This window comes from Euprymna scolopes, chromosome 7 (genome assembly GCF_053919585.1).
Source record: "Euprymna scolopes isolate OS-2025 chromosome 7, ASM5391958v1, whole genome shotgun sequence".
NCBI lineage: Eukaryota > Metazoa > Mollusca > Cephalopoda > Sepiida > Sepiolidae > Euprymna > Euprymna scolopes.
In genome coordinates, this window is record NC_136488.1 from 148874831 (window position 1) to 148900837 (window position 26007).

Sequence of the window (26007 nt, forward strand, 5' to 3'; positions counted from 1 at the left end):
TCATTTGCAGTGGTCACATTTTTCTTATGGACTATCTAATTTCTATGTATGCTAATATTTCTATGCTGAGTGATTGATCTAATTATCATTATCATCATCGTCAGTTTAGTGTTCGTTGTCATCATCATCATAATTATCATCATCAATTTAACGTCTGTTTTACATGCTGTTGGATAGCTTTTAGAAATTGACTTACAAACTTATCCCTGATCAGGTTTCTTTAGAAGTAGTTTTCCTGAGGCAAAAGTTTTATAGGTCAGATGCCCTTTATGACACCAACCCAGTGAGGTGATGCACTGTGGCGATTTAATCCGCAAAGGATTCCCATGAATGTGGGTGAGCCTTTTCTAGTCTCACACAAAAACACGCGTTCACATCTCAAGCTATATTACTTGTCATATACATACGCGCGCACGTCCACACACGTACATATATATTCACGTTCGTGTATATACATTCACATTCACGTGTATACACACACACGCTAGTGTACACACATGTACGCACATATACGCACACACGTACGCACACATGGGCGACGTCATTTCCCCTTCAAAGGAAATCCATTCATTTCCATTTTTTTTTATATGAATGCCTGTTTATATCCTTCATTTTCTTTCTTCACATAAACAACTTTTATATCCCAATTTAAATTAAACGTTGGTTTCGGAGAAACTACTCTTCGAAGAAAGACCTTCAATTAGATAGCAAAAAGGTTATACTGACAGTGAAATTATTTGTTCCTGAGGGACTACTCTTTGAAGAAGGGCCCTTTTTTTATTCAAGGAAAAGAATATTAGGGCCAGAAAGCCCTGGAAGATTCTGAGAGACAGACTCTCAAGAGAAACCCCTCTTAAAGAAAAAGAGTAGACGAAAAGGATACTCGCAGAGTAAAGTAGTGATGGGACGATTCCAATATTTTTCCCGATTCCGATACAATTACCGATTCTGATTCCGATTCTTTATAAATCTTTAAATATTTAAATATAGATTTGTTATTTCCCCCGATTTCTGTAAAAAAAAACAAAAAAAAAAAAAACACACACATGTTATATATGCAGATAATTTCCTAAACGTAAAATTACACTTGTGGAGGATGATCTATAAATTTTTAGCTTTACTGGTATTTTGAAATCAATAAATATTTATTATTCTATCATTATTATCAGCAATGGAAGATTTTGGTTGAAACAAAATCAAATAGAAAACACAATCAAAAGAATCTTTATTGACATCGGAAAATAGGCCCCAATTTTTCCGATACACCTAAATTTGTCGTTGGGCGCTTAAGTTAAAATCAAAACAAAGCTAGCGACATGAGGCTGCCACTGCCACCTTTGGAGGACCGAGAGTCGATCAAAACTCGAAAATAAATAAATACTGATAGTACACCGTGATGTTTTTTGAGTGGATTTTGATCAGTGTTGTTTTATTTTTTTGATTTTCATAGGAGTGGGGGACTCTGGACAAGCGTCTATTTTTCCTCTAAATTATTTTTAATTTTATTAGGACAATTATTAATAACTTAAAGCGACATCATGCAGTAATGTACTGAATAATACCCCCCCTCTCTCTCTCTCTCTGGTCAGAACTGCGCATGCGTAGTTATTCTACTTCCGCCAAACATATTATCCCCCCCGACAAGGCGGGAGGACCATAATTTTCGTTGACTTTCTCGTATAATCCATGCGATTTTTTTGCTCCGTTTGCTCGGATATCAGTTGATACAAGGTACGTTTTATATTCTCTTTTAATCTCGACGTTCGTTTTTGATTTTAAGTCATCTTTTAATCAATCACGGTCGAATAATCGAGTTGCACCTGGAACAATCTCTGGTGTTTACTGCTGTGGTGGTGTTTGCGTTTTTTTTTTTTTTTAATATATAAACAAAACGTCGATTTTGTTGCTAAAAAAAAGTCAATAAGAATAAAGTTCATCTTAAAATAAAAACTATGTATTATGTTATGGAGATATCTTATGTCGGATGTTACTAAATAGATTCATTAATAGAATTCTTTGTATTTAGAATCAAAATAATACTCGACATTTATTTATTTTGCCTAAACTTTAATTCCATGCTTATTCAAATATTGGCACTCATGGCGGCAATTAAAATTAAAGAAAATACAGAAAAGTGTTACTCGTTACAGAACAATTGTATATTCCAAAAATTACATAAATCGATCAAGTATTTTTATTTTAAAGTAAGAAAATCCAAATTTACGATTTTTAGTGATTTCTTTTTTACTACTAAACTGTATTGATTATAAGGCTTTTTTTTTCACCCCCGACACTTCGATTTGAATTGTCTCTTCCTTATTTGATGACGAAATAAATCATGCCCGACGAAAACATTACGATTTGCTTAATCGTAACATTTAATTTTCTTAAAGTAAAAATACTTGATGAAATTGTGATATTTTTTTTTGTGAGGGGGGGGGTACGACCTGCCCCAGCGTATTACAAACACCCCAACCACCCCATGTTAAGAACGGCTTTCGGAATACCCCATCAACCTCCCCATGTTAAGAACGGCTGGGTTTGTATTACTAAGATTCGAAAAAGTGGTTAAAAAAAAAAAAGGGGCAAGACTGGAGTTTAGGTGGAAAAATAATCTCTACCCCTTTATCACATAAAATGAACTAATTTCCCTAATCACCGGTACGTTACCATGTCAATAATATGGTATTTCAGAAGTTTTTTTGAAAACTTAAAGAAGACCAACTTTTTACTTATTTATTTTAAACCGTTTCACGATCTTTTTTTCACAATATCTTTTTCTCTCATTTTTTACTTCTTTATTTTAAACAACATTTTTTAATTTTAAACAGAACGTTCCACGATATCTTAAGCACCTTTTTTTAGCACGGTAACAAAAATACATAAGTACCGAACGTTTTATAATTAATAAATTTAAATTTGAAATAGAGAAATAATAAATTGCAAGAGATTACGCGTGTTTAATATTAATTTGTATCGTTTAAAACTACTCACGTAATTTAATAATAATCACGCGATTCAATTTTTAATTAAAAAAATATTGTTTAAACTTTAAAAAGTCTGATAATTTATTATTTCTATTTATGTATTGTTTATCATTAAGGTACTAGTGCAGAGAGCGATCCGGACGTAAATAATAACGTTATATTTAAAAAAGCCATTCTTAATATGGGGAGGGGAGAGTGTTTTGTACATATTCTAACCTTACAATTGAATAAAAAATAACATCAAAACTTTAATTAAACGTGGAAATACGATTTAAAAAATAGCGCGGATCACTCTCTGCACTAGTACCTTCATTAAAAAAGGTAAAAAAAAACAAAAAAAAACACGGAACATATAAGACATTTAAATATGAATAGAACTTTTCATAATTGTACGAAAACCTTTTTTTATTTTAATTAAAAGCAATATAAAAAGAAGTTTTTTTTTTTTAAAGTTGTTTTCAAAAACAATTTCTGAAATACCAATATTGTTTATATACTATTGACATAGTAACGTCGTACCGCCGTAACCGGTGATTAGGGAAATTAGTTCCTTTTATGTGATAAAGGGTTCGAGATTATTTTTCCACCTAAACTCCAGTCTTGCCCGTTATGGAACGAAGTTCTCCGAAAAAATTTCACTTAATTTCATCAAGTAGTTTTTTTTTTTTTTTTTACAACGAAAAAACAATTTATGATACCGAGCAAAATGTTCGATTTTTAGGAAGAAAAGCTATTTATTATTAAAGATGGGAGAGAGTGTCGGCGCTTTAACTGGAGTTGTCTCCCTTTGGCATTTCTAAAATTCAAACATTTTTTAAATCCAAGATGGCCGCCTTCAACGCGCTCTCATATAAAAACGTGTTTTTCCGCTGTAAAAAACAAACAAACAAAAAAACTACTTGATGAAATTAAGTGAAATTTTTTTTTCGGAGAACTTTGTTCCATAACGGATACATAAAATTTAAACTTTTTTTTCGGTATTTTCATTTTTTAATGTCTTGACTAAACTGTACGTATCCGTTATGAAAGGAAGTTCTCCGAAAATTGGAGGTGGACCTAATCTAAAAAATACCAAAAATTCCACTTAAATTCATTAAGTAGTTTTTTGGTAAATATGAAGAGTTACTCCACCCTCGAAAATTCCTTTAAAGTTACCACTCTTATAGGTTTTCGGGGTCGCTGAAAACCAAAATAACGTTTAAAATTACGGCAAATTAGTAGTTTCCAGATATATAGAAAGGTATGTTTTAAAAATGTGGGGGATGACTTTTCTATAATAATTTAACGTAAAATGAGCACCCACGATTTTTTTCGAGGGGGGGGGGCTTTCGGTAAATATTCAGATACGTTACAACAGAACACCGACCACTCTAATTTGTTTTTTTAGGGATAATCGAGGTCGCTGACAACGAATCTGATAATCAAACCTGGAGAAAATTTACCGTTTAGCATGGTATTAACCCCTGAACTCACGAACTACTTTCCGCCATTTTACAGCTTCCGTTTACGCTACGCGCGGTGACATAAACGACGGCAATATTTTGGCGAAAAGCGGGAGGAGGCTAATGGGGCGATAATTTAGTGGGTCAGTTCTTTCACCAGAATTCTTGAAGACTGGTACCACAGAAGCGGTTTTCCAGCAGTTGGGAAAGCAAGATTCGTTAAGGCATTTGTTGTAAAGTTTGGAGAGAACTGGAGCAACCTTGGCAGAGCATTTTTTTAATAGCACAGCCGGGATGAAATCTGGTCCACATGCTTTTGAGGTGTCTAGGTTTTTTATAATAGCATGTACCTGAGAAGGGGTGATTTTCAAATCGTCTAGTGTGGCGTCTGTTCGCAGAGGAAAATCAGGGAGGAAGTGGTGTACCGGGTTCAGTGTGGAGTTTGAGGCAAACCGACTGGCAAGCAGATTAGTCGTGTCAGTTGCCGTGCAAGCAACCTCATGATTGTTTGATAGTGGCAAAATAGTTGACTGTCCATTATTTACTACACTGTTGTAGATTTTCCAGAAATCCCGGGTTCTTAATTTCTGTGCTTTGATACGTTAGGTGTGTCAGAAACTTCGTGAAAAATATTGAATAATTGGACCCCCTGTCTTTCCAAGCTTATAACTACTCAAAAAATGTAATTCAAACCCTAATTTTTTTTTTTTTCAATTAAAGGACCAAGGTTTCATTTAAAAAAAAATTTAAAAAATACAAACATGGTTTTTTAAAAAAGGTTTTAAACTTCGGGCTTTACAGGTAAATTTCCAAAAAAACTACTTTTTTGTTTTGTTTTAAATTAGAATATATTATTTATTGATCTTTTATCTTCAATTTGTGATGTATAAAACTTTGGTGCATAAATTAATTATTTACTTTTTAATAGACATTTCGAAATTCAAACAAAATATATTTAAATCTATCGAAATTTCTATTTATTATGAAACATAAGAGTTCAAATAAGTAAAAAATATTTATTTTTTTAAAAGTTTAAATACACGTATTGAACAAAAATTTACCTTGAAATTGCAATTAAAAGATGATATAAATTTAATGGTTTTTTTTGTTTTTTTTTAAATATCGTTTTTTCTAATTAATATATACTATAATCAGTTGAATTGCCAAGAAAAAGAAACTTCGTAAGCATTAATTAATTTTTAAAAGATTAAAACGATTAAAATTCCATTATTTCAAAATGTTCCATTACAACATAGATTTTTAATTAATTGTTTAAATTTTTTTTTAAATATTAAGTTTTTACATAAACATGGCTCTTGTCAGCTATTTTATCGCCAGATTAAAACAGACTTGGAAATATTATTGCACAAATATTAAGCATTTTGTAGCCCTCCCCCCTCATATTTTGTTCGTCTCTTTTTACCGAACAAAATATGGAAGCCCGTAGGTAATCAAAAGAACATTTGGTAAAACTGTATTTCATATTTAATATACAAATGTTTATAATATTATTAATCATTAAACCGTTTTAAATCTTAATACCAAACAAAATTATAATAAAGATTAATTATTAATTGCAGTTTGAAGAAGATAAACGAAGGTTTTAAAAAATCATTAAGTCGTTTCTGCTTTTCCATAGTTCGTATAGTTAACACAAGTCTGATGTCATGGGAACATGCGCTCTGTTTTTCACATTGTTTTGGGGATACCTACTGATAACATAATATTAAAAAAAAGAAAAAAAAAAAGAAAGAAAAACCCTGTATACTATGGATGGTGACCCATGATGTCTTGGGTCAGGATCCTGGTGGTTGGCTAGTTCATGGTTGGGTAACTTGCAGCACTCCACTTTGGCTCGACAAGAGATCAAAAGAGAGCTCGATCTGATCAATTGATTGGTCACATCATATCTATAAACTCATCCCCAACTGTATTATTGAATCTGATTCTTCCAAATATTAAAACTCTTTTTTATTGATTTTTTTTCACAAAATAGATATTAGAAGGCAGTGGCTGAGGGTCAATCATGTTGAGAACAAACAGTAACGATGGTACTTTTTATGTAAAATTTCCTCAGAGTAATATTTTCTAGCAGAAATGTTTTCTAAAGCAATGTCTTCTAGGAATATGAAATAATTATCCCATCTATAGAATTCTATTTGACAAGTTTGTTTTTTAGGTTTTAGATGGTTGATATGCCGTTAAACAAGCCAAAGCAAGCATCAAAATTACTTTTGTTTTTTGAAGAGTCACGATAGTCAACCTATGTCAGCCATTCCCCTCCCCCCATTATAATAAATGGCTGACTTGATTTATTATCGAAACCCATTGAATTTTAAGACTTAAAATTGGCAATTAGAAAATAATTTCTGCGTTATTGGAGCCTTGCACCATGTTCTAATTCTCCTGAAATGAGATTTTATTTTATTGTATTTAGGTAATTACGTGTGCAAAGGAAAAGGGGTGGGGGTGGATCCTGACTGAGACCCCCCCCCCCCTCAATTTTAACCAGTATTTTGCAGTTGGTATTTTTTTTTTTTTTTAACTCGGCTTCGCCAATCTGACAGACCCTAAACTGGTATCTAAGCTTCAGCCTGTATCCCATCGATGAAATGTTGCATCCCTCTGCCTGTTCTACAAGTATTTTAATGGTGAATGCTCTGGTGAACTGCAGACACTTGTGCCCCCATGACGTAGACACCCTCAACAAACCCAACAGGCAGCTAAATCTCACCCCCACACAGTAGAGATCCCTAGATGTAAAAGATCTTTCTACACCAGTAGTTTCTTCCCCAGAACCGCTAAACTCTGGAATTCCATACCAGGTCCCTGTTTCCCCAACTGTACTGACATGCAGAAGTTCAAGTGTAACATGAACCAACATCTTGCTGCCCAAATCCCAACATAGTACTCCAGTAGTTGCTGCCCCTGATAGTAGCCCCCTACACCAAAGTGGCAATGTGCCATGTTTGGGGTGAAAATGTAATAAAAAAACCAAAAAAAAAACCACCCCCAACCTCTCCATATTAAGAATGGCTTTCAGAATAAACACCCTCGACCTCAAACTATACTACCATACAATAAAAATTAGGGGGGGGGGGATTCTCGTTTAGGTCCATCAAAAAAAAAAAAAAAGAAATCTTAAAACTAAGCAGTAAAAGAAGAAAAAGTAAAACAAAATAATATTTTAGACTTTAAGTATGGCGAATCACTTTCATATTTCAATTTAATGTAAAATGATCACCCACTTTCGGATCACCAGGTGGTAATGATCACTTTACTCTATTTCACCTGAAACACAGCATCCTGCCACTTGGAACGTAAGGGGCTATTATTTAGGATCGTGTCTAATAGGGTAATGTGGGGATTTGAGTAGCAAAATGTCTGTTCACAACTTCTGCATGTCAGTAGTCAGGAAACAAGGAATGAATTCTAAAGTCTAGCAGTCTAATGAAAGAAACTAGAGTAGAAGGCTTCTCGACATCTAGGGGATCTTAACAGTGAATGGGTGAGATTTTGCTGCTCGTCAATTCAATAACATATTTTAATGCCAGAAAAGCATTTCTAAGGACCAGTCTTACATTTTTTTTTAGGTTATTTGCATATAGTCGCCTTAAAAAACAAAAGTGAAATCTCATTTTTAGGAGAATTAGCATAAAGTGGGCAGCTCCAGTTTTATCTTAAGTTCTGGTTTGAATTAAAATTTAAAGACAAAAGTCAAGTATTATAGTTCATTTGTGTCCTTAAACCAAGTGTTTAGATCTGATGACTTCAGAGGAAAATTAAATCTGAACAATATAAGGAGATGTGTTAAGAACTGGAGACTTTGATAGTATGGTCACATTAAAAAAATCTGAGAGTTCTTAGATGGAGAACAGGTTGGGGTAGCATGTTTAGTTCAGAGGAAAGCCAAGGAAAACCTCGAAGTGATTAGAGGGATAAACAAACCTGGCCAGAAATAGTTTAGTTTGGAAATAAATTTCTAAAAAACTGTCCAATGCATGTCGGTTGATGATAGATTAATATGATAATAAAATGTTAATTTAATTGTTTAAAAAGAATTGATTGCATTTTTTTTTTTTTTTTTTTTTCCTAGTTGATTGCTCTTCAAGATGGGAAGGAGAAAGAAGGCCCGGAAGCCGCCACCAAAGCGAAAGAACATTGAACCACTGGATATAGTATTTAACTGTCCCTTCTGCAATCACGAAAAATCATGTGAAGTAAAAATGTAAGCCTGAATGATATCTATTTCAATCTGTTGTTCTTTTGTAGATCAGTGGCTCCTACAGAGAAATAAACTGCATTTGTTTTGCGTGATGAGGCCATGGGAAATGTAGTGCTTGATTTTGATTCAATTCTATCCAAAAATGACTTTTTGTATTTAAATTTTCAACACCTCCAAATTACATTTGCATTTCACATCATTGTCGGACATATTTGTTTCTATCTCTTGGTGCTTGTCCAGAATTCTCCCTATATTAAAAATAAAACAAAGACAAATCTGTATGATGTACATATCTGTGATGGAAAGAAAATATTGCATTCCAAAAATCACAAATTGATCAAGTAGTGGTTAAAGAAAATAAAATTTTATCGTTAAAGGATGAATGACTCTTTATGATGCCATTTTGAAAACAGTTTTAAGAAACAAGGGAGATAATCTAAGAATAACTCAAACTTGCAAAAAAATTTTTTTTGTAATGTCTACAAATTCTCATTAATTGTTTAAAATTTATTTATAAAAATGAAACTGCTAATTTACGTGATTTTTGGAATATGATACTTTCTTTCCGTCATGGGTACATACATCATATAGATTTTTCTTTATTTTTGTTTTAATGTAGGTGAAATTCTGAACAAACCCCAATACTGTTTCACTAATATACATTTATTATTCCAAATAAATACCTTAATTTTTTAACAAGTTTTGTTTGCTTATTAATGTAATTCCCAATTTCTGGAGAAACTAGATGCCATCAATAATCTTGAATAAGAGTTAGATATTGTCGCTTTTAAACTTTTACTACATTGGGTACTCTTGTAAAAAAAAAAAACCAAAAAAAAAAACCCCTAGAATATGAGGCAGAGACGATGTAGTTCTTGTCATTCTGAATTAGGATGTTCAACCAATAGCATTCACGTCTTTTTAAAAATAAAAATTATTTTATCAAAAAAAAAAACGAAAAGAATTGATTGCTATTATTACATCAACGTATAAATGGTGTCATCTTTTGTTGTGCAGTCATTTCACCCTTGTTACTGATCAGCTCTCAGTTTCGTTTGATAATCGTTGAAGAAAAAAAGATAAAAAAAGAACCCAGAAAGATTGAGGGTTGTAAGAGTCAAACTAACTGAATTCATTTATGCCACAATGTATCATTCTCATCCAGATAATGTTGTGTTCTAACAAGGGCTTACTGTGTTGCTGTTGCTGAGAACTGCCCAAACTCCACAAACAATTTACGCTACCTAAGTGTGACTCCTGTCGTCCATCTTCTCAAATCAAAGAATTACTACTACTGCACATTTATTGTTGCTTGGTCCCCAAGTTCGAGAGTTAGGCATTTAGGTTGTCTTGGTTTGGTTGAATGGCTTCTCTCCATTTGATTCGATCGATTGTGGTTGTTTCTGTTAACCTCTGATGTTATAGGCCTGCTTGATGTTATCACTCCACCTCTTTCTAGGTCGACCTCTTGAACAGGCTTCAGGGACATCAAAGTTAATGATTGCATTTTTATTTTATTTTTGCCATACGTTGGATGTGGCCAAAGCATCTCAGTCTATTCCAGTATACAGCACAATCATGTTGACACACCGGTTCTCACCAGATCATTAAAGTTAAGCAATGTTGAGCCTGGCCAATACCAGATGAGTGACCATCTGGAAAGGTGAGGCGCTGTATGTACCATAAGGTTAAATACAAGGTTGGGAAACTGACACGGTCTATCCTTCTCTCGAGGGTAGATGGGACTCTTAAGCCGTGGTAGGCACCCCTGTCTAGTGATGGCATCACAATAAAAAATACCCTTGATAGCCCTGGCGAAGCATCAAGTATTCATCTACGGACAAGATTTGAATTATACTACGAAGTTGTGTTCAATCTTGACTGCGGCTGCATAAGAATGGATAGGGTCTCGTTTACTGAATTGAGGCCAAGCCTGGGTCTTAGTTTGTTGAGAGGGGTTCGATCAGCAAGCTTTGAGGAGCATATTTTCTCTGAAAATGTGAAACGGGTTTGTGTTAAATCTGTTGCAGATTAAATCCTTACTTATTTCTTTTTCAAACATGCTACAAATACAACATTGATAAAAGTAATGTTGAATCGTCTGAACCATCTTTGTCTCATTTTTAAAGACCTGTGCTCACAGTTGTGTATGAATGTTCTTCGTTCCTTTTTGTCTTTCCTTGTCTGAACATAAATTCATCTATTGTTAAATTGTAACGTTACGAACACATTGTAGCCTCAGTCGCAAAGGAGACAAAGAATAGGAAAGAACTTCAACTTGTTTTTTTTCTCTCGTAACATTTCTTTCTTTCTCCCGACACGCATGACTTCTTGTTACAGCTTTGATGTCTCATGTGATTGTCTTCTCGAAGTGCTCTCTCTTCTTTTTATAGTCTTCTTGGTACTTATGCACTTTTGTTACCATGCTGAAATAACGTCATTTTGAACACAGGTTTTTTTTACGTCTGAGAAAATATATGCACATTTAAGATGTGCTTTTATAGTAATCAAGACAAAATAACTATTTTCTAGTTACATATTTAGATGTTTATAAAGAATCGGAATTGGAAAACATATTGGAATGGTCCTATCACTAATACTCATGTAAACTCTTCGATGTATCTTTTTTTTTTAATTTCTTAAAAACCGCTAAAAATTTAGGAAAAGCAAGCAAAAAAGAATCTGAATAATTGATCTGTCAGCGTAATAAATATGATTAACTTGATTGGTAAATTTGTCTTTTTAAATTTTTATTTTGGTTTATCAAGATTGATATTTAACTAATTGAACTTTTTTTTTTTTTTTCAAAATATTTTCAATGTATTCTTATCAATGTATTATCACTCATCAGTTTTTTGCGCTGTCCTATGCACACACAGATTTGGAAATTTATATCGATTTCAACTAATATCTTTGTCATTGACTATTCTCATCTATATTTAAATTGAATGCTGTCAGAAATATTTGCACTAATTTTGTTAAAAAAAAAAAAAGAAAATAACCTGGTCACCATGCTTTAGATTTGTATAATTAAACGTTATTTCACAATGTGGTTAATCTTTCTTTCTACAGAATTCATGATAAATTGAACTTTTAAACCATAGTGAACAAAAATTTTTTTTTTTTTTTTTTTCAGTTTGTATCAGTTTAAAGTTATTTTATTTGTACTGTCGGTACTTCGACAGAATTTGAATCAAACTGTTTTATTTATTTTATTTTTGTAAAGCTGTAATTTAAATTTTTAATTTAGATTGGCAAAATCGTTTTTGTTTGGTTCTAATTCTGTAGAAGTACCATACTTTCTTTATTTTATCAAAACTTTATTTGTTGCCATATTTTTCAGGGACAGAAATAGAAATACGGGAATAATAGGCTGTCGAGTCTGCTTGGAAGATTTTCAAACATCAATTAATTGTGAGAATTCATTTTTCTTCTCAAAATCCAACTTAAAATTTTTTGCTGACCAACTCAACACTATGCTATGTGTTTATGAACATCGGACATTCCATTATGAATGATCTCCACCTCTCCAGAATACTAACCCAATCTAGTAATAATAACTGGCATTTATTTATAAAAATTAATTTTATGATCCCAATATATTTCTGTAAATGTTCATGGATATGAATGAAAACAAAGCCCTGTATTAAACTACTTGAGTAAAATCCTACGAGGAATGAAATGATGGTAATCTTGCATTAAGGTTTTTCGCAGAAATAGTGTCGGATCTGTTTGACATCCATAAAAATAACAAGACAATTCGGTGTTGCTTGAAATCTACCGATAAATTGCTTCTCTATAAAATAAAGCAACTAAATGATCTGCCAATTTAATTATCTTATTTTAATTCTAAATAAGCATCCGTTTTAAAAAACTAAATTGCAGAAAAATCTTTATAGGTACCTGTCATGGTAGGAAGATGTCATATTCCAAATATCATGTAAATTGACCTTTTTTTGTGATATTTGGAAACTTTTAATAGCAAATTGAAGCCATTACAAGGCTGATTTCGATAGTTCAAATTGAGTTATCTCCCATTTACTTATAAAACATAGCCAATACAACCTAACCTCTCACTGTCATAAAATTTGCTTTTCTTGGTTAAGAGTAAAACTACTTAATCAATTTCAGGATTTTTGGAATATGACATCTTTTTAGTGAGAGGTACGTACATTTCAAAGTTTAAGGATTTTTCTGAATTTTTGTTTTGAAAAATAGGTTTTATTCTACATATAAGCACCTTATCTTATTCAGTGAATTATGGTTCAATCCAGTGCATCGCTTTAATTTGTAGAAAGAAAAAGGAAGTTTCACTTGTCAAGGAAGATAACTCCGCATTCCAATTATCTCCCTTATATTAAAACTGCCTGGTGAGCCGTTAAAAACTGTAGGGTATTCAAAATGAAATGAATCCTCATGAATTTATCCTTAACTAGCAGGAGCTGTGGAAATTCTGCAGGAGACTCATTCATATGTAATATATTGCTGTTGGCATTCTGTAGATGTTCAGTGTAAATGGAGATGCTCTGATATTAATTATAGCTTTTTGTTAAAACTGCAAAAGTATTTATCTAAGCTAGCACGAACACCTGGCAAAGCTCGGTCATAAATTATGCTTAAATATATTTTAATGCTTGCAGATTTTGTATATATTATAGAGTTAATGCTCTATCGATTTTTATATATATTATAAAATTGCAATATAAAAAAAAAAAAAAAAATATATATATATATATATATATATCCACATGACTTGGGCACTTGAATCGAAATGTAAGCCTGACACAGAAAATAACATGCTATCGTATTACTATATAGATGTACATTAACATTTGTGTCTATAAGGATGAAGTAAAAGTTAACGTGAGAATAAAGGAAGGTTGTCTTAATTTGCAAGCATATTTATGTTATTTGTTATTAATGACAAACGCATACATATGCAAAGGAAATATGGCATGTAAATTAAATGTATTTATAGAAAACTTTGTAAACCAATAAATAGAAAAGATTTATCTCAGTTTAGTATTAATTTTTTTTTTTTTTTTTCCAGATTTATCAGAGCCAGTCGACGTATATAGTGACTGGATTGATGCATGTGAATCGGCCAATCAATAGCCATCGTCGTATCTTCGTCATCGCTTCCATTTCATATCCATTTCTTTTTACCTCAAACCATCACTGCTGCCATTTTGTGAAATGTAATAAATTTTCATCTTCAATTTTTAGTCAGTTTGAAATTTTTTGTTTCAATTTTTTTCAATTTAAATATTGGAAACTCGTCTTTGAAATAAAGCCAAATTAATTTCTTGAAGTTTCAAGATGAGGACTGCTAATTTGGAATACTATTCTCATTTGTCATTTTTTTTTTTTTTTCCCCGAAATGTATTCGTTGATATAACCTCAGACTTTCTTCAGGTGCAGAGTCTTTGGAACTTATGAGAATCTATATGGAATTTTGAACTGAACCCTTTAATACATAGATTCTTTTTGTTACATCAGCTATGACAAGGGAGAAAGGTTGATTGTTTTTAAGCTGTATTAAGGATTGTACCTACAATCTCTAGAAAGCTGTCACAAGAATTGTTAACAATGTTAAACAAATTTTAATTAATTTATGATTGTTTCCATGTTGTAGTTAAGTTTGTGTAGGCAGCTGTTGTTACTCCACATTTAATTTCTAATATAACTCGATTCATCCTAAAATAAATTGGTAAACAATAACTTGAATTTATACAATGTCTTACATAGATAATCCTTATTACAAGTTCACAAAATCCATTGCATAATTTTGATATATATATACTAGCATGGGTGCCTGGTGTTTCCCTGGGTGTTTGGAGGTGTGTGTTGAGCAAAAGAAAAAAGTGTAGTAGGAAGGAAGGCTTGAACCCGTACCGTGAAGGCGGGGGGAAAAAATGTGATATTTTTGCTGTTACGTCCACTGCCAAACCGGAAGTGACGTAGGTTTAAATTAAGGCTAGACAATCGAAAAGAGGGGATAACTTTTGAAAATATCGGCGGAAAAAGTACCCCTTCCTGTAGAAAAGTGCCCAGTTGAGGGTGAAGAAATTAATGTTTTTAGCCAATTTTTCGGTATTTGTCATCTGAAGGGTTGAGCTTCAAAACGATACTGATCTTGTGAAAATCTGTCACCTTTGTTGAAAGTTTTAGGCAGACATGCAAACATACAGAGATTTATATATTGGTAGCTCAAATTTTTGACCCAAACCGATTAAAAAGCTTGCTCTATCTCTGAATACACTTTATGTAAAATTTCAAATGTTTAGACCAGAAATTGTCTGAGTAATTTGGTAGAGACCGCAGAGGTCAAATTTTTTTTTAACTTTGACCCCTGAACATTTACTGTTTTGGGCTCAAATTAAGTTAGATCCATGTCCAAGGAACCTATATCTAAAATTTCAATTGTTTATACCCAAAATTATCAGGAGTTTGGACGAGTTCTCAAAGGTCAAATTTTGACCCCTTAACAGCCAAATTTCTAGCCGAAAACGGATTACAAAAATTTTCCCAAATCTCAATACCCTGTATATCAAATTTCGAGTTTGTAGACTAAAAATTGACAGTTATTGCATAGGGAAAGGTATACAGACAGACACTTTCACAGATATAAAATTCAGAAAATATTTGCTTAATTGGCATCTAATACTAAAATTCTAAAATTAGTGTTTTAAAATGATTAGGGTTGTATGCATATTGCCCCTATAAAAAAAAAAAAATTTTTTGAAGAATACCTTTATTCACTGGGCCACAGATCCATGTGAACTTTAGATATATTAGATGTAAATTAAATACAACTTTTAGATGGTCTAATCTATTATGATTAGGTCCATATTGTATTTAACTATATTACGTTTGTGTAGGCAGCCATTATTGAACGTTTTTCTTTTCTAATAACCCTTGATTCATCCGAAGATAAATCTGTAGACGATAACTTTTTAATTTGAACTACTTCATCAATGTCTTATGTCAAACATCCTTATTACAATTTTTAGCAAAATCCATTACTGAACCTTGCACCCTTTTCATAAAAATGAATATAGACCACATTACCCAATGTTGCAAAAGTTAATGACTGGTTAATTAATTTAGGAGAAAATCCTATAGAGATACTGTACTTGAGAAATCAAAGCAATCACTCCATTTTACTATTGTGTTAATGGTGGAAGCGGGTGGGGCGTACCCGGAGGGACCACAATATTTGTCAGTGCAAATATTAAGTAATCTTAAGAGAAATACTGGTTTAATCTAAAGCTATTGTATAAAACTAAAGAATGAGAGCTATATTAATCTGAAACAAGTTGCAATATTGTAGCAAACCACTTCCGTATTTTGTATTGAAAGAACCCTCATAGATAGCATAGACGAGTTTGATTTCTAGACTATCTATGAGGGTTCTTTCAATATTTTTTTTATTACATTTTCACCCCAAACAAGACACATTGCCACTCTGATGTAGAGACATAAGCTACAGGGATACTATGTAGGGAGCTGGGCAGCAAGATGTCGGTTCACGTTACACTTGAACTTCTGCATGTCAGTTCAGTTGGAAGCCAGGACCCAGAAGGGAATTCCAAAGTTTAGCAGTTCTGGGGAAGAAACTACTAGAGTAGAAAGCTGTCTTATATCTAGGGATCTCTGTGTAGGGGGTGGGATTTAGCTGTTTGTCGGTATTTATGTTGAGGGTGTACAAATGCTTGCAGTTCGTCTGAGCATTCCCCATTAAAATACTTGTAGAACAGTCAGAGGGATGCAACAGTTCGTCGATGGGACAGAGGCTAAAGCTTAGATGACAGTTCAGGACTAATCAGGTTGGCGACTCTTTTTGAACCTTGTCTAAGAGTGAGAGACTAGTAGCAGATGAACTAGCCCAAATATGACAACAATACTCCATACATGGGCGAATGGTGGCCTTATAGAGGTACAGGATACTTTCGGGTGTTAGTAGCTTTCTAGCATGGTAGAGAGAGCCTACATTCTTCTCAACAGCCCTGGCAATGCTCTCAATATAATTATTCCAACTCCTGTTTCCTCTGAATGCTGGGCCAAGGAGTTTAAAAGAAGTACTTTCGAATGAGTTTTTGGCCCTTGCTATCAGTAGTAGAGAAGGTTTCTTGTAATTATTGAAGGAAACAAGTTTAGTCTTGGCAGCATTGAATGTGACCATCCATTTGTCCCCATTCCACTACATCTAGTGTTTCTGCCATTTCCTTAGGTATGTGTTCATTTGGTTTCCTGTCGTGTCAGTTATAGAGCATGGTGTCATCAGCATATATACCCATCGGAGACAGTTTTGTCAAGGAGGTCATTTATGAATATTAGGAATAATAAAGGTCCAAGGATAGACCCCTGAGGCACTCCTGCATTTATATCATTGTTTAGATGTACGACAGTCGGGGACAACCTGGATTTTTCTCTTATCTAAGAAGGATTTAATTATATTAAGTATCTCGCCAGTGATACCATATGATCTGATTTTCTTGAAAGGACCTTCATGCCATACCCTGTCAAAAATCTTAGATATCGCTCTACTTTGTCCAGTGGATGGTATATACGTTCAGAGATTACAGTTAGGATATCTGCTGTGGAACGGGCTTGCCTAAATCCATATTGTTGGTCGGTAAGAAGTTTAGCATCTGTAAGGTGATGGACTAGAGCTTGGTTAATTATGGACTCAAATTTTGGTGAAAATGGGAGGAGGCTAATATGACAATTTAATGGGTTATTTCTTTCGCCAGAATTCTTGAAAACTGGTACCACAGAAGTAGTTTTCAGGAAAGCAAGATTCATTAAGGCATTTGTTGTAAATTGTGGCAATATTTCTTTTTATTCATAATGGATCATTCAAACCTGTTTTATTATTATTGAAAGAGTGGCAGAAGTGAGAGTGAAAGAAACAGAGTGGGAGGGATGTATCAAATATTAAACAAAACAGATGGGCGATTTGGCAAGTAAATTACTAATTAGAATAACATTTTCTAAACATAATCTCAATACCAAGGAATATTTTAGCATATATTGTGATTAAAAAATTCAAAACATGATGGTTAAAAGATCAGGTTCTTGCAGTTTTTTTTTTTTTTTTTAAATATTTAAAGTTTCTAATTTTAGGCTTATACAAAAGCCTTCAAGAAGTTGTAAGCAATACTTTTTTCTTATTAGCCATAATGATGTTTAGCAGTCTTTAGTTGGTGAAAGTAAAGTTTGTATTATCCATATGTATAAACCAGAAATTAGAAATTTTTAAATATTTAAAAATCAAAACACATTGTCAGGTTTCATTTTAATAGTGGTGGAAAAAAATTTTATAGAAACAAAAGTTGATTAACTCTGCTTCAATATACAATTTTCTCCATTGGATGTGCTACAACCAGGCGGATGCTGTTTGGATATTTGATTATCGATCTCCTCTCGCATACAAGTGCACAGGTCGGATATGTTTTGTAAGATTGCCCTTCTCACATATGTGATCCTTGTGTTTTGCAAAACTTGTACTAGATATTTGTCTTAAATCTTTAAAAAAAATTCTTTCAATAAAAAACCTAAAATAACACTATTAAATAATTTAATGTGATGAATCTGAACTTTGTATTTTATCAAGACCCAGAATTATTGGTTAAAAATAAATGTATACATTTTTGTATAAATACAAATTGATTTGAAAACTTTGTCATTGAAAAAAAGCTGTTATTTCCTTAACATATTTTGTAACTTATTTTTCATGCATCAAATAAACGAATCAAATAACACAATAAAAAGAAACAAATTGTTTTTATTGTCAACAAATTTCAAATTATCTGAAAGGTTTCAAACTATTTACATTTGTTCTTGGGAATTCACCTCTTGCACGGCCAATGAAAACAACCCAAACAAAATTGTACAATCTTCAGGGACTTTTGAAGATCAAATCATATATACAAAACAAAAAGTTCAAGAGATGAAAAAGCTCTGGAATATTGTAAATTAAATTTATATATTACCGGGCCAAACCAAATCCTGACTAGTTGGATTTTAGCTGTAATTTGAGGGAGAGGGGGGTCAGGGTCAAAGTGGAATGCAAAATAAAATAAAAATTATAAACTTAAAAAAAAAAAAAAAAAGGCAGTGAAATAGCCGATTGCTTTGCCTATTTTTATTCTTATATAAAAAGTTAAATTTTGTTTTGGAAATAATTAGAGAAAAAAAAAATGGAAGACTTATTGAAATGGAGAAAAAAAAACGCTTTTGAAGCAATTCAGAAAAGGTAAGAATCCAATTCTGATTGTTTAATAAATTATTTTACATTATAAAATTGAAATGATACAATTCAAATAAAATATGGAATTGTCACTATACTAATGTTTTGTTAAATCATCAGATTCTTCTGAATAATATATGCATGCCATTATTTATGCAGTGTACATATGCATATAAATATCCACAAATTTGATTTGGTACATTCTAGTATGCTGCATACTCTAGAGAAGATAATACAGTGATACGCGTTGGTAGAAAACGATTTCTGCATAGAAATTTAATTTTGGCTTATTTTAGTTTTTCAACTTTCTACATTTTCTGATCTTACATTATTTCAGTTCAAAATGTGTTTTATACCAAACATAAAACTGGCTTTAAAAAAACAAACAAAAAAAAAAACAAGTGATCACAGACGATTATTCTGTCATACAGTAAGTGGAAATTGGCACTTGTACAGTTTAATCAAAATATTAAAAAATGAAAATATCGAAAAGAGTATATTGTACATATCAGTTTTGGACTGAAGATCTCTGAAAAAAAAAATTTCCACTTAATTTGATAGAGTATTTCCTTTTTTTATAGCGGAAAACCACATTTTTTATGATGACAGCGTGTTGAAGATAGACACCTTGGAATTTTTTTAACAAGCCACGGGGAGATAACTCAATGTAAAGCGCCAATGCTCCCTCCCCATCTTTAATACTAGCTTTTCTTCCTAAAAATCGAACCTTTTGCTTGGTATAATAATTTTCTTTTTTTTTTTTTTTTTTTTACAGTAAAAAAAAAAAAAAAAACTACTTGAAGTGAAATTTTTTGGAGAACTTCATTCCATAACGGATAGGTACAATTTAAACTTCAATATTTTCATTTTTTAATGTCCTGATTAAACTACAAGTACCTGGAGATTTTCCAATATTAATAAATAATTTCAAAGAAAAAATAAAAAGCAATCAAACTATTAAATTCATAGATATTTGAAAATAAAACTTGGCTGGCATTGGCCACGTCTTTACAATCACACTGACACAACCAAATAATCTGTTTTAATTCATTGCATGATAACATTACAGATTTCAGTGCTTCTATATTGTAAAAGTATAATTGAAAATCCAAATATTAAAGTATGACTAAAACAAATGCTACCTACGTAATTGTCATGACACAAATAGTAATATAGCCAAAAATTGCAGAAAACAAAGGTAGTAAAAAAATTATTAATGAAAAAACTTTTTCTATAAAGTTTGTGGAACAAATTCAAATCAACATTTTTTAATTATGTCACGTAAGCAACACAACTTAATTATCTCCCCTGTCAACTGGTCATATATATATATATATATAATTTCACTAGATTTTACAATTTTTCATTATTTTTCTACCTTATCCTTTTTGTAATTTTTGGATATGTTACTATTTGCAACATGGCAATCATTTTATTTGTTTTACTTGAAATTCAATATTTCAATTTTTGAATTTCACTCTTACTATATAGAAGCGCCCAGATTTCTAATCTAAGCATGACAAAAAAAAAAAATCATTTTCTGTGATTTTATAATATTCTAATGTAGAATTTTTTTTTTTTATTTATTACGTGTGAATTTTTTTTTTCTTGCTGAAAACTTTAACTGCTTTTTAAAAAATTTTTCTTTTTTATTGATACCATATTCTTTGAAGCTTGGTTAGACAGGGTTATGAGTGGTTGAAACCCTTCAGCTGAAAGGGAATTCATTTTTTTTAAAATAAGCGTTATATATCGCGCCATGGGAAGGGCCCTAGGATTTTAGAGAGAATTAGGTGGAGCATTGAAAATTAAAAAAATTTTTTTTACAAATTCCATAATTTGTTAAAATAACTTATTCAAATTTTCACAAATCATCCAAACATCCTAATAACAAGTATTGCTTTGTGTTGTCTACTACAGGGGTCAATAATATAATTGAAATCGATGAAACATTATCATGTTATCAAGTAAAGTTAACAGAAACTTTTGTTATTAAAAGGCACCGAAATTCTTAGAGTTTATGATCATTGGAGTAACGATACCAAAAATTTATGTAAAATATCAGGTGCTTCTTATTTTCACAGTTGTGTGTGGGTGTAAGGCGAAAACTTAAAAATGGTGGTTAATTATGTGGCGAACGCTGGTGATCATCAACCGACTGACTTCGTACTCTTGGCAGACATTCGGATGCCAGATAGATTTTGTCATTTAGGGATGTGAGGCTAGCAAAGTTTGTGTGACGCCGTAAACTGCCATTCGTACAGATAAGAGAGTTTGACGTAGACTTGCTGGGAGCTGATTGTCTTCGACACGAAGGAGAAGTTTTATACAACAAAGAGTGTTGTAAATGCCTGTATTGATGACAGTCTTCTTCGATGGGTGTGGACGGTACACTGCATTGTTGGAAGGATTCATGGTAACTCTGAGAGCGAGTATATTGATGAGGATTGGAGGAGATGGGGGATGAAGCCTGTATTGAGTCTTGCAAACTCCTACTCCTAGAAAGACAAGAAAAATAAAACACTTAGACTTATAGAGCCACAAATTTAATTACATATGAAAAGTGAAGTGGCCAGTTTTATAATCCATAGAAAAAGTTTGTGCGTGTATATCGTTGTGCATTTTCAGTTGAAGTCGGTCAATTTAGCTCTTGTGCATAGATCATCATATTACGATTAGATCACTGTGACTGATGTTAAAAACATTTAAAAATAAAATGTTTAAATTCAATGTTATTTATTGCGGTTAATGGTAGCCGATTGGATACAGTCTTTGCTAATCGAGGTAGATGCCGGGTTTGAATCTGTCGACTGGTGTTAATCGTGACACCCTGCACTGAAGATGAAACACTAGTGTCTGTAGGTATTTAATTATTATAGTAAATATATATATATATATATATATATATATATATATATGCATGCACTTAATATTATAAACAAGTCAAGTATGCAGGTTTCCCTCTCCACGAATGGGAGTGAATTACAAATTTTACCCCTATAATGCCCCCTAAGGGGGAGCAACCAAAATTATCCCGGAAAATCCATTCTGGCAACAATTTATTTTTACTATGACTAATGTTTGCGCAAAATGTAAAAAAATACCCAAGCAGTGATTAGTGAGAAAAGTGCAAACAAACTAATGAACGAACATGAGTGAATTACTGATTTTAACCATATAATCTACCCTAGGGAAGGGTAACCAGAGTTATCCCAGAAAATTTGTTCTGGCAAAAATTTCACCATGACTAATGTTTGTGCAAAATTTGAAAAAAATCCAATTTGTGGGTATTGAGAAAAGTGCAAATGGACGAATGATTTTGGGACAACCAGAGTTATCCCGGAAAATTCACTCTGGCAAAAATTTTCTTTCACCATGACTAATTTTTGTACAAAATTTCAAATTGAGAAAAATGCGAACAAACAAATGGGAGTGAATTACTAGGTCCAATCCCTCCTTTGCTGTTGGGGGACCAAAAATGTAAACAAATGAAAAATTTCATTGAATTTAATTAAAAGAAATGACTGAATTGGTAGAGCATTGATCACCAATAGTCATGGTGGAAACTGGTGTCTGGTTTTCAAATCTTAATATGTCTAACCAGACTGACAAAACAGCTGGATGGCTATATATATATATACTAACATTTCAGCCCAGCGTTGCCCGGGTGTTTGGAGGTGTGTGTTGAGCAAAAAAAAAAAAACTGGAAATGAAGGCTAGACAATCGAAAAGAGGGGATGACGTTCGACAATATCGGTGAAAAAAGCGACCCCTCCCTGTAGAAAAGTGCCCAGCTGAAGATGAAGAAATTAATGTTTAATGTTTTTAGCCAATTTTTCGATATTTATCATCTGAAAGGTCGAGCTTAAAAACGATACTGATCTTGTGAAAATCAGTCACCTCTGTCGAAAGTTTTAGGCAGACATGCAAACATAGCTCAAATTTTCGACCCAAACCAATTAAAAAAAGCTTGCTCTATCTCTGAATACCCTTTATGTAATGTTTAGACCAGAAATTGAGTAATTTGGTAGAGACCGCAGCAGTCAATTTAAAAAAATTTTTTTTTTTTTTTTTTTTTAAACTTTGACCCCTATTATGACCCCTTAACATTTGTTTTGGGCTCAACTCATGTTATTAAGTTAGATCCATGTCCAAGGAACCTATATCTAAAATTTCAAGTGTTTAGATCCAAAATTGGCCGAGGAGTTTGGTAGAGTTCTCAAAGGTAAAATCGTTGAACTTTGACCCCTTAACCGCCAAATTTCTGGCCGAAAACGGATTACAAAGATTTTCCCAAATCTCAGTACCCTGTATATCAAATTTGGAGTCTGTAGACTTTAAATTGACAGAGATATTGTGTAGGGAAATGTACACAGACAAACAGACACACTTTCAGTAGTGTGTATATATATATATATATATATATATATAGAGAGAGAGAGAGAGAGAGAGATAGATAGATTGGACGCATACGTAGTAATGACTGAAAAAGTTTATAAAAAAAAAAGACCCGTGTGTCACCACAGAGAATAAAAATCAAAACGATTTATTTTTGCCTCTGTCGTCAATGACTGGGCTATGAAGACATTTATAATGCAAGGCTAAAAATTAAAACATGAACCAATAGCTACTACATTATGTATTCGTGATCAAGTGTTCGATCTTCACCTGGCAATTTTTTTTTTTTTTTTTAAATTTTAATTTTCACCGATTTTCCCCGGGTAAAACCCAAATATAAAGTTTTGCATGGATTCAAATACCTTATATATGAAGTTTCCTGTCTGTAGACCAAAAAATTCTAAGAGGAGTTTGGTAGGCAAAATTTGTTAAACAAAAATATACTCGTATACATAAATATATATATTGAAACAGTTTTGTGTTTACTATAAACTTTTACGTAAATATTATGCAAGTATAAATCATGTAGAATATCTGCATGAATATAATTACACGTAATAGTTAACTCTAGATGATCATCCCATAAGAAAACTGATTAAACTAATAGGGAATTAATTGAAATGAATGTTTAAAAGAATATGCAAATTAGCTACATCTTTTGCTAGTGAATGCAATTCCACAACCCATATATAAGAAAATTGTATTTTCTTTTTAAATAAATAAAAAAGAAGGTTTTGAATATGAATATCAATACACACAAACAAAATACGAATTTATAAGAGTATAGATATATACCACCATCATGGCTGGGTGGTTGAGGTGATAATTTTTGAAGAAGCTATAGTTTGATTTAAAAAACAGATTCTTGAGTAAAGAATTGGATAATTTTTTTGACGCACAATAAAAACTTTGTAAAACGATTAAAATTCATCAACACCAGATTTTCAAGTTACAAAAATTACAATAATAATATATTCATTAGCGAAATCATATATATATATATATATATATATATATATAGCAAAAATGGTAATTAGTAAAAACCTGAAGAAAGTGCTCAATACTATTGCAGAGTAAATATATATTTTTATTAGTTTTATTTGCTTGTTTAGATTACCGAGTCATATCAACGATCCATAACTTCAGACTTTTACAGAAATGATTATTATGATTAGAAAAACGATATTAGAGGAAGCACAAAAGGGGGGGGTCAATTCTTATTCGACAACAGTTAAGTTTTAAGATTTAAAAAACATTGGAAGGTGGTAAGAGGCGAGGGGGAGTTTAAAATATTCAACCACACACGTATAGGAATAGAAGAAGGGGGGAGAGAGACACAGACAGAAAGGGTGGAAAAGAAGGGCGTAAGATGGGTAAAACTTTGAAGGGTGGAGGTAAGAGGAGAGAAAAAGAGGGATAAGAACTAAAAGTTAAGGCTGTGGCGCTAACTTGTGGACTGTAGCGGTTCGTCATTGGATACATGTCATATGGAGTTTGACACGTTAAAGATTTATGCGGTTTGGGAGGGGGGTCATTGTTTGCAATAACTAAGATGTGTCCTCTCAAAGCAAGCTTAGTTACATCCAACTTAAATGCATTTATCTATTTAAATGCATTGACTATAAAAAAGGTCTCTAAGTATATGTATGTGCACACTTATACCAATTTCTAACCCTGGTAATTGATACATTTGACACTTAATATTAAGCACCCCTAACTAGAGTATTAAACCAGGTAATTACCCCCAACACATTATCCTAGACCCCCCCTCTTTCTTTATCTAAACACCTGAATTTGTAGGACTTCTCAGCCATTATAACTTACCCCCTACCCAATGAAACCTTATATCCAATCAACCCCATACAGATTCCCAAATATTAAACCAACCACATGTTTAGGAACATAATTTATCATACATCTGCCTAACCTCGCATACTTATACTTATTTATATATTCTTTTATTTTTTTTATTTATTTATATATTTTTATTTTTTTTATATATATTTTTATTTTTTATATATATTTTTATTTTTTTTTTATTTATTTATATATTCTTTTATTTTTTTTTATTTATATTTTTATTTTTCTATCCTATACCCACTGTATTTATACAATTACTTATCTTATTCAATATCCTTTGCTCTCATTTTTTTAATCTTTATTTTATTTATTACTAGCGGGGGGGGGGGGGGGTACCCGGCGATGCCCAGGTGTCTTGAGGTAAATCAAAACTCCGGGGGTGGGGTGGGGGGGGGGGGGTTGTTAAATAAAAAAAAAAAAATGTTTTCGTAGGTAAGTATGAGAATCGAACCTGTAACCTTGAGTTGGAAATTAATGTGTGAAAAAAAAAAAAAAAAACGGGCGACGTTACCCATTAGGCCACCACGACATACATACAACATACTCAGGTTTTAATTTATTTATTAAACTATAAAAACAGGCGTGTGCAATAAAAGTTAACTCTGCTGCTTCCATTTGACCTAATTAAGAAGGTCAAATAGAAGTCATGCAGTTGTTTACCCAAGTTTGACTGTTTTTGTTTTTTTCCCCCAACAGATGTTGGGGGGAGGGGAACCAGCTCCCAATTGTCCAGATTAAATAACAATTGTCTGATGTACAACACTGATCAAAGCTGATTGCTTCTGGACATTTCCTAGTGCAATGCCGAGAACGTTGTTCCTTGTTAACTTTGAATTAGTT

The 26007-nt window shown here is 32.4% G+C and overlaps 2 protein-coding genes across 3 annotated transcripts in view; one reads left to right on the forward strand and one right to left on the reverse strand.

Annotated features, from left to right (window-relative positions):
* The first annotated feature begins 1313 nt into the window (after window positions 1–1313).
* LOC145280051 (transcription elongation factor 1 homolog) lies at window positions 1314–14005 on the forward strand. Its single transcript, XM_080131732.1, has 4 exons — window positions 1314–1731; window positions 8526–8657; window positions 11998–12068; window positions 13705–14005. The coding sequence occupies exons 2-4, from the start codon at window positions 8542–8544 to the stop codon at window positions 13767–13769; spliced, it is 252 nt and encodes an 83-aa protein (XP_079987858.1). The 5' UTR covers window positions 1314–1731; window positions 8526–8541; the 3' UTR covers window positions 13770–14005.
* Window positions 14006–19653: 5648 nt separating this feature from the next.
* The window catches only part of LOC145280050 (afadin- and alpha-actinin-binding protein B-like), a 114816-nt gene continuing 108462 nt past the window's right edge, over window positions 19654–26007 (reverse strand). For both annotated transcript variants that reach the window (XM_080131731.1, XM_080131730.1), the window contains one exon: window positions 19654–21407. In XM_080131731.1, the coding sequence (XP_079987857.1) occupies window positions 21032–21407 (376 nt within the window). In that variant the 3' untranslated portion in view covers window positions 19654–21031. The remainder of the gene's footprint in view (window positions 21408–26007) is intronic.